General features: G+C 41.4%; 1 protein-coding gene across 1 annotated transcript; it reads left to right on the forward strand.

The window, feature by feature from the left end:
• The first annotated feature begins 4,473 nt into the window (after nt 1-4,473).
• LOC143279333 (small integral membrane protein 8-like) lies at nt 4,474-7,677 on the forward strand. Its single transcript, XM_076583353.1, has 2 exons — nt 4,474-4,672; nt 6,367-7,677. Exons 1-2 carry the CDS (start codon nt 4,538-4,540, stop codon nt 6,523-6,525), a joined length of 294 nt encoding a protein of 97 aa, XP_076439468.1. The 5' UTR covers nt 4,474-4,537; the 3' UTR covers nt 6,526-7,677.
• The last annotated feature ends 2,259 nt before the right edge of the window (nt 7,678-9,936 follow it).

Raw genomic sequence — 9,936 nt, forward strand, 5'->3', positions numbered from 1 at the left:
ACATATACCTAACCAACAGTTAGATTTGTCACGAATTCTTTTGTCCGCTTGGTTAACTTAGTTTGTAGAGCATCAACAATGCATTCACACAATGTATGTTATGAGTTCGAGTCACGGACACCCAGCATAAGAAGCATTGTGACATTTTTCGAGCACTGAAGTAGCATACCCTATTGCTGAAACCAACATAAATATCGGCATTTTCACCTTTTGTTGAAACGAATACAAAAATCGGCCATTTTTACCCTATTATTGAAACCAACATAATATCGGCATTTTCGCTTTATTGTTGAAACCAACATAACATCGGCATTTTCGCTTTATTGTTGAAACCAACATAACATCGGCATTTTCGCTTTATTGTTGAAACCAACATAATATCGGCATTTTCGCTTTATTGTTGAAACCAACATAATATCGGCATTTTCGCTTTATTGTTGAAACCAACATAATATCGGCATTTTCGCTTTATTGTTGAAACCAACATAACATCGGCATTTTCGCTTTATTGTTGAAACCGACATAACATCGGCATTTTCGCTTTATTGTTGAAACCAACATAACATCGGCATTTTCGCTTTATTGTTGAAACCAACATAATATCGGCATTTTCGCTTTATTGTTGAAACCAACATAATATCGGCATTTTCGCTTTATTGTTGAAACCAACATAATATCGGCATTTTCGTCGCGTCTGTCTGTTTTTTGTGTCAGTGTAGAGTTGGATATCCCCTCTTCCCACCCCCACCTCCCCTCTCGCCCCCCGTGCCCCCCTCACACCCACCCACAACCTCCACCTTCCAGTATTGAAATCCCCGTAGACCACAACACATCAGCAGGTGGGCGTCAACGTCAAACTGAGATGTCATAATGTGATGAATGTACATTTTAATCCAAAGGCTGAAATCGAGGGAGTGGCCCTGGATGGGGTGGGGGTGGGAGAGGGGGAGGGGGAGGAGGGACGCAAAAGAAAGAACTGCTCAAGTCTACGTGTACTGATGCGGTTACACTGAAAGAGTTCATAAAAACGCAAATGTGGGATCAGTAATCTGCAAAAGTCACAAGCCTAGCTACACAGAAACGATTTTCATTTTATTCTTATTTTATCATTTTTCCAGTCAGTGAAAAATGCTGCGGATGAGTAAGTCCTTTGAGCTTTGTGGCTGTTGTAATTCAATTCCGGTCACATCATCTATACATTTTCTTGCAGCGCATAATTTGTATGATATATGAATCGCGGGTAAACATACTGTTTGCGCTCGATGTGAGCGCACGAATGGTTAAATTGCCTTCGAGAGCTATTCGGGGTTACAACTGTGCGTAGGGTAATGTGAACAAACACACTGTAAAGAGAGAGAGAGTGAGTGAGAAAGAGAGAGAGACAGAGACACAGAGAGAGAGAGAATCCAGTTTACTATCAGGGATCATCTTTTTCGTTCGAAGGCTGCGGCGACTCCCACTTTCACTGGTATACACGAGTGGGCTTTTACACGCATGCCCATTTTAACTCTCTCCATACGAACGGCGAAAGAGACGACGTTAACAGCGTTTCACCCCAATTACCACCATCAGAATGTTGCAAGCGGAAGGCTTTTATGCTGAAGAGGTGAATGTTGACAAAGAATACCACAATTCTGACGACGGAAGCTAAAGGTTGGGTCATTCAGACACCCACTGGACATCCGAGGGGTCTGTGTAGAGGAGAACAGAGGACTGGCCGTACTGAGTGAGTTAACCCCACCATGTAAGCACAGACTGTTTTTGGAGGGGGCGGGGACGGCACATGCCGGATATGTTCTTGTTTCCATAACCCACCGAATGCTGACATGGATTACGGGATGTTTAACGTGTATAATTATTTGATCTTTTGCATGCGTGTACACACGAAGGGGGTTCAGGCACTCTGCTGACCTGGGAGATCGGAAACATCTCCACCCCGGCTTTACCCACTAGGGGCCGTGACCGAGATTCGAACCCGGGACACTCGGACTGAAAGTCCAACGCTTTAACCATTCGGCGGTTGCGCCCGTCGTTATTTGCGATTGTGCTGCTTTACAAAGCAGTGCAGATTTATACACTTCAGATAAAGACCAGAACGTCTGCATCACTACGTCACTCTTGTTATGCAGTATCTTGTTTTCAGTAACTAGAGAGAGAGAGATGGGAGGAGACAGACAGACAGACAGACACATCGAGATAGAGACAGAGAGAGACAGAAACAGACAGAGAGGCGGGGAAGAAAGGAAACAGAGAAAGGAAGAGTAAGGGGGGGGGGGGGGGGGGGTGAACAGCGTTTCAGGAAAGCCACATGATATCAAACAGAAAAAGTGCTGAAATAATTGTTTAAACGATAATATATAAGAGCTCCCTGTAGTTATAAATGGCTATATTCCTCACACACACACACACACACACACACACACACACACACACACACACACTGGCACACACACACACACACACAGCACACACACACACCGTCACACACACACACACACACACACACACACACACACACACACACACACACACACACATACAGTACCCTCCCATCTTCCCAACACATAATTATCTGAGTGTGCATATCCCACTAAAGACGGCTTATCATGACTGAATAATAAGCTATCAAAAAGACTGATCAGATCAAAAGTGTCCTGCGCTACAGGGACCGTCTGCAAACGAGACATGAGGGCAGGCGACATCGACCCAGCAGGTTGGGAGGTGGTGGCTGAAGACCGTAACAGCTGGAGAAGGACCGTAAAGGCATGCATCTAGAGAAGCGAGGAGAAGAGAGAACAGCACTGGGAACAGGGAGAGCGCAGACGGCAGAGGGCAGAATCCGTACCCTCTGAGCTAGGCGTGATTTTCACCTGCAGTAATTGCAACAGAGCCTTCCCGGATCCTGAATCGGACTGTACAGCCACAGCAGGCGCTGCAACTCGAACAACTTGACAGTACTAGGCGCACAGTTCCATTGCCTCCCGAGACAAACGGATGCCTACAACAACTTGTAATAATCAAGATTAACCAAGATTAACGTGCCTCGTCACAGTTTCAGTTTCAGTTTCAGTTTCAGTAGCTCAAGGAGGCGTCACTGCGTTCGGACAAAACCATATACGCTACACCACATCTGCCAAGCAGATGCCTGACCAGCAGCGTAACTCAACGTGCTTAGTCAGGCCTTGAGAAAAAAAAGAAAAAAAAAGGGGAATAAATAACAGATAAACTTAGATAAATAAATAAATAAATAATAATTATAATATAGAAAAAGGTAGTAGTAATAATAATAATAATAATAATAATAATAATAATAATATAAAAAATAATAATAATTTTATAAAAAAAAAATATATATAATATAATAAAATAAAATAAATAAATAAACTCGTCACAGTGGGACAAAATAGGAAAGAGTATTCTTCCCACTCGGTCTTCTCCGCAGCCCTTCCTTCCTTCAGCGAATTCAAAAACTTCAGAACAATGCTGCCCGTCTGGCTCTCAGAGTCCCACATACTGATCACATTTCTCCTCACCTCCGCACTCTACATTGGCTCCCCATTAATTAACTCTCTCCATACGAACGGCGAAAGAGACGACGTTAACAACGTTTCACCCCAATTACCATCATCAAAACATTGCAAGCGGAAGGCTCTTATACTGAAGAGGTGAATGTTGACAAAGAATACCACAATTCTGACGACGGAAGCTAAAGGTTGGGTCATTCAGACACCCACAGGACATCCGAGGGGTCTGTGTAGAGGAGAAGAGAGGACTGGCCGTACTGAGTGAGTTAAAGCCGCGATAATTAAATACAAAGTTGCGCCGGTGCCTCTGCTATTCTGCTTTCAACTCCGTAGGACTGACCTACATATAATCATGATCTTTCTTACCTTATTAGTGTTTACACTCCCGCAAGAAATCTCCGCTCTTCCTCTGTTATCTTTTTAAAGTTCCTCGTGTCAATACAAGAACCTATGGTGAACGTTCTTTCTTCTTTGCTGCTCCTCACATCTGGAAAAAAAAAAAACCTTCCTCGTTACTGATATCCGTGCATCTGATTCAGTCTATTTCTGCTTTTCGCTCATCACTAAACACTCATCTTTTTAAAACCTATCTATAAGCACTCTCAACTTCCTTGTTCTCCAACACCACCTATATCAGCTCACTTTGGATGTATGCAGAATGGGAGGGGGAGAGTGTGTGTGTGGGGGGGGGGGGGGGGGGGGGGGGGCCGAGGGGGAGAGGGTTGAGAAAGGGAGTGGTCATGAATGTTTCATGTAACTTGTAAGTAATATTTTTCTTTCATGTTAAGCGCCCTGAGCTCTTAGAGAGAAAGGGCACTATATAAATGTACATCATTATTGTTATTATTTGATATCAACCAGATTGGTATTGCCAAAAGATCGGTAACTAACGGCACTCAAAACCAACTGTGCCATCGCGGATCCGGAGGCGGAAGTGACAGTGCGCACGGCAATTGTCGTGGACATAAACGCTTCCGGCTGCATGTTGACAGTGAAAGGAGAAGCCGAGCGGAATGTCGGAGAAAGGTGAAAAGACAGAACCTGCTGGAGTCGGCAAAGATGCCCCCAAGAACAGACCCTCTGGATGGGCAACAATGCCGTCAACGAGTGCCTTTCGTGCCATCAACTTCGAACTTTTTGTCAAGCCTGTAAGTGGAGACGTCAACAGCTCTGCTGATGCTGAACGTTTGATCACATTCATCTTCTAGTCTCGCCGCCTTGTTTAGGTCTTCAAGTGGCATGGGTGTGCACAGCGCTTATAAAGTAAACGAATAGATAATTAGAAGAGAAGAGAGGGTGGGGGATAGATCATGGACATTATATCACTGTATCTGGGCAGGACCTCTCCGGCGAGCGAAGCACTCTCAGGGAATCATCCCGGCCAGCACAGCTCCAGGCCGTCATTTACCGTTACTTTGATCCGTCGTCGCTACTCAGAGGGTTTAGAAAGTTTGGGCGCTAAGCTCCCACTTGAAAGATACCAAAGGTGTTGGGGTGTGTGCTCAGTAACTGATGCTGGCAGGAATTCCACGTTGGAATAGTTCTTGAGAAAAAGCTATGTTTGTAATTTGTGTAGATATATATATAATAATATGTTTGTTTTTGTGGTAATGTGTTTGAGTTCAAGGGAGTGTATAATAATTTAATATGTTTGTTTTTGTGGCAGTTTGTTTGAGTTCAAGGGAGCGGTTGGTTGCTACTGTTCGTATGGGATGCCAGCCAATTAGTTTATTATTTGGTTGAACAAGGATAATTGACATTGCGATTCCCACTTAATTTCATGAGACACTACTGGTAGTATTGAAGCAACTGGTGACATATCTCACTGCTCTTCTCTAGTCTAAATGACATTTTGTTGCTTGGTCAGTATCATTGGTGTGAGGATTTCAGACTGTGCTAGTGTGCAGCAGTACTCGAAGTGGGGATGCACTAAGGTGTAGTAAGATTTCATTTTCAATATATGAGAGCACATTTATGTAGACTTACACACAAACACACAAACACACACACACACACACACACACACACACACACACACTGTGGATATTCTTGATTGTGCAGGTTTGTAATTGTAACAGATGAACAGAAACTCATGATTTAAGACCCTATTGAGCATACATATGAAAGCAAGCATTTAACAATTGTATGGTTTGCTCTGTGAGATACCCAACTCAAACTTGTTGAAGCCAGTGCTACTCACTGCTTCTCAGCTAATATTTGTACAAGAAAATTAGACGAGGAAAACTTTCTCAGTTTCTGTGATTAGTTTGAAGCTGAAATTGAGTGAAACTGAAAGGGGAAAAAACTGACAAGTATACATGTAGTAATACTAATAGTCTAATACTGTATGCATAATTGATAACAGGAACCTAGAGAAGATACGTAAAGATTCATAATGGTAATTAAGTGTCTGTTATTTTTACTTTTTAGTTTCACACCCACACAATGAAAGTGGCACACACACACACACACACACACACACACACTCATGGTGCGCACACACGTGCACAAACACACACAGACTGGTCAACACAGGCAGATTATGTGTACTTTGTTATCTGACTGTCAGTCAGTGATTCACTCATGATTATTTCTATGGACGAGTTGCATGGGAGACCATTGCAGAGCTAAAACATAAATCAAAACTTCAACATTTCCTAGTCATCAAGAACTTAACTGTTACTTTTTAGGGATTGCTTTGTATCACAAATTACTGAATGTGTCCAAATGTGACAGACAAATGTTTTCTGGCAAAATGTATAGCTCTAGAGATGAACTCACAATATAATTTTAAAGCAAACATAAAGACTGATAATGCTTCATAGTGCGGTCTGTGTTTCAGAACAAGTTTGTGATGGGTGTGGGAGCAACCTTGTTCCTGGGCAGTATAGGTTACATGGTGTACTGGAACTTAACGGCTGACTCAAGGCAAAAGACTTATGTGACTATTGATGAAGATGGGGGCTTAACATCCAGGCCCAGGACGTCCAGGTGGGAGTGATCATCAGCACCAGCAGCAGTGCCATGGACACTTGGGGGGAGGGGGGAAGGTGGGAGGGAGGGGTAGTGAGGTTATTGAAAGTAAAACTTCTTTATTTTTCTTCACTAATCGCAAATTAAACCTTTTGAAATCACTATTAACTCTCTCCGGACGAAGGAACGCTCACGCATTCCTACACAAAACATATTCGGATTCGGACGAAGGAATGGAATAGCATTCTCCGAAAGTAAAATTCCATCATGCGCTGTACACGTGATTTTGTGATTAGCCAAGCAGAGTGCGCTATTCTGGGTCACTCCACAATCGAACAGTATGATTGGTCAGCCTGGGATGTGTGGCCTGTCTCGCACACACGCTGACAAAGTCACTGACCGGTCGTCTGCTCGCACGCCAGCCTGTTAGCAAAGCGGGCTCTTCTCAGAATGTTGTGGAAAGAACAAGGCAGTGACAGCAACATTTTAGGGTTGCCGAAGTACTTGAAAATGAAATGCTACAAACTGAAGGGTCGGACATTGAAGAGGTGGATGATGACAAAGAAGAAAGCGAATTTAATGCAGAAAGCGAGCATGGGTATGGTGATTTGGGGTGAAAAATTGGCAGTATTTTCTACATATGGCAAAACTGTAAAAATAAGATGAGAAATTTGATTTTTTTTTTATATGTAATAGCTCAACACATAATAAACCAGTTCTGAAAGTTTCATTTTCTTACACAGTATTTTGTATTTTTTATAATTTTTTTCCAAACCCTTACCCTTTACCCTCTGTGGGGAAAAGCAAGGGAGAAAACTTGTCGTCCCAAGTGAGTTACAAAGGTATGGGTCGTGCATGACTCACACACGGTTTCGAAGGGTGACCACATTTTTTCCTCTTTAAAAAGCATTGGTCATACGCGACCCACACAAGCGTCCATGTGTAGTTAAAACACCACCTTTAATTACTCATTAATTAATGAATTTTTTTCATTTTTTGGCAAAAGTTGGCCTTATAGGTGTAGGAAGCATTTCTGAAATTTCATAGAAAAATATTAAGAATTGGCTGAGATATTTGCGTTTTTGTACTCCTCTGGGTCGTGTACGACCCACGATAGCCGGCGAAGGTTAATCCATCCTGAATTCAGATAATAGTGAGATATACCTGCTTATGCTTTGCCTTTTGTCATTGATTTTCTTTCTTTGTTTTCCTCCTTTTTGTTCCCTTAATATGTACGTTAATGAAAACAGATATCCAGCAAACATGAATAAATAGTAATATTGCTGCAACAGTTCCGTCTATCTTTATCAGATATTGAAATTGTGTATGTAACCTAGTTGTAAGTATTGTGTATCAAATGATGAGTGATCATTTTAATTTTTTCAAAGTGTGTGGCAGTTCTTTCTGTTGCTAGGTTCTTATTTCACTAGTATGCTCGAGCATTATGAGGCATTTGTGTGAGTGTGTTTGCTTGTTTTCAACAATTCTGGGTGTTAGTGTAGTGCCTGGTCATGTTATTAAAGACATTAAGTGTGTATACACATAAGAGTTGAATATTGAATGGTTTTGTACAATAAGTTAATTAAGCAGCACTGACTTGAACAAGTTGAAGTTGTGTACCTTGTGGATGGAGAGAGTTACCACTCTTTACTATTTGTTAATAATTACTTCATAGTTTATACAAGACTGTTATGGTAAAGTTCATTTAAAGTTAATATAAAATTAAATTGGATACACTGGTCTTTGTGGCAATTTATAGATTAAAGACAAGGCTTTTCAAGTACAGAATTTCAGAGACATTGCAGCCTTCTCATATGGTTAGTGGCCTGTATTCTCCACATCTAGTATCAAATACATACCTGCATGTCAGTATGAGTCCAAAACACAGTTATGGAATTTTAAAAATCTGAAATGCATGAATGCAATGTGTGTTTGAGTGAATGCATCCACATGGTCTTTATTTTAAAAGAGAGCTAGTGAGAGAGAGATTATGCTATTGTAATTAACAATATGCATGAGAAAAGTGGATTTGAAGATGTGTGAAGACCTGCAATTTTTCAAGTATTGATGCACGCTTTTATCTAAGTGTGCTAGCTGGTGTTAGTCTGTGTCATGTGCACAGTGTGTGTGTGTGTGTGTGTTTTCATGCATGTGGTATACTCAATACTGTGACGGGTCAGATTTGGTTAATTCTGAGATTGGTATGAATGTATTTGGGTGAAACAAGTGCATGGAAATAAATATTTTTTCTTTTCAAGATGAAATGAAACAGTGCTTTGCTTTGAATAGACTGTGTGAAAGTGTTGCTTCAACAAAGCAATAAGTTTGTTTAATATTAATAATAATGAATGATTTATGTATATAGAGCTCATAATCTTGTGTAAAGCAGCTCAGTGTGCTGTACACTCTTCATTCACATATTTCATGCACAACACACAAACGCCACACACACTCTTTAACAGCCATCCACACACACATTGCCTATAAGTATAACCCAACTGAGTTTCTAGTCATTTGCATGAAATAATAAACTGAGGTCCCATGTGCAGCACGCACTTGGCACAATAAAAAAAAAAAAAAAGAACCCACGGTAACAAAAGTGTTGAAATCCACTCTGATAGGTACACAAATATACAGGCATGCACTCCAGGCCTGACTATGCACATTGGGTTATGCTGCTGGTCAGGCATCTGCCTAGTGGATGTGGTGTGGTGTATATGGATTTGTCCAAATGTAGTGACACCTCTTTGAGAAACTGAATTCAAGGAGAGTGTGTATCAGGTTTCTTCTGTATGCGTTTATGAGTAGGTTTGTGCTCCCCTGTTTTGTAGAGATGACATGTTCTTGTTGCGTATAGTCCAGCCAACCGCACAGGTCCATATCAGGACGGTCAAACCATACAAATACTCATCCGCCTTTACACATAACTGTAACATCTACAAACACTAAGACAAACCCACAAAACACAGTTCATGACACAGTATCCCAACCATTTAGCTCCTTAGGGCAAATAAGACTAGGTTAGCTGAGGACGCCAGCCATTCCACTTAATTTATCATCCTCAGATTACAAAAAAATTGTAAAAAAGGAAAAAAACAATACTTCAAAGCCAAACAAAAAACACATAAAAAGGCCATATAGACAAATAACACTGCAGAATGGGCAGCTAGTGCCCATCCCAGTGTCTACAATCTCACTACCCAATCGCCAGAGCAAAACAGCACAGATAGTACATCATAGACTGTGGAAAAGAGGAAAAAAGTGAAAGGCTTGCATGAAAAAAGAAAGGGAAATGGACTGGGAAGGCAGAAAAAGGAGAAAACAGTGAAGAAAGATAAAAAGGCAAAGAGAGTGATAGAAAGGAGGAAATTTCCAGCACAGAATTTCCAGAAGGCAGGTATGCTATTAACACTGAGAGATCCCTGGCATTGCCACAGGG

This window comes from Babylonia areolata, chromosome 2 (genome assembly GCF_041734735.1).
Source record: "Babylonia areolata isolate BAREFJ2019XMU chromosome 2, ASM4173473v1, whole genome shotgun sequence".
Lineage (NCBI taxonomy): Eukaryota > Metazoa > Mollusca > Gastropoda > Neogastropoda > Buccinidae > Babylonia > Babylonia areolata.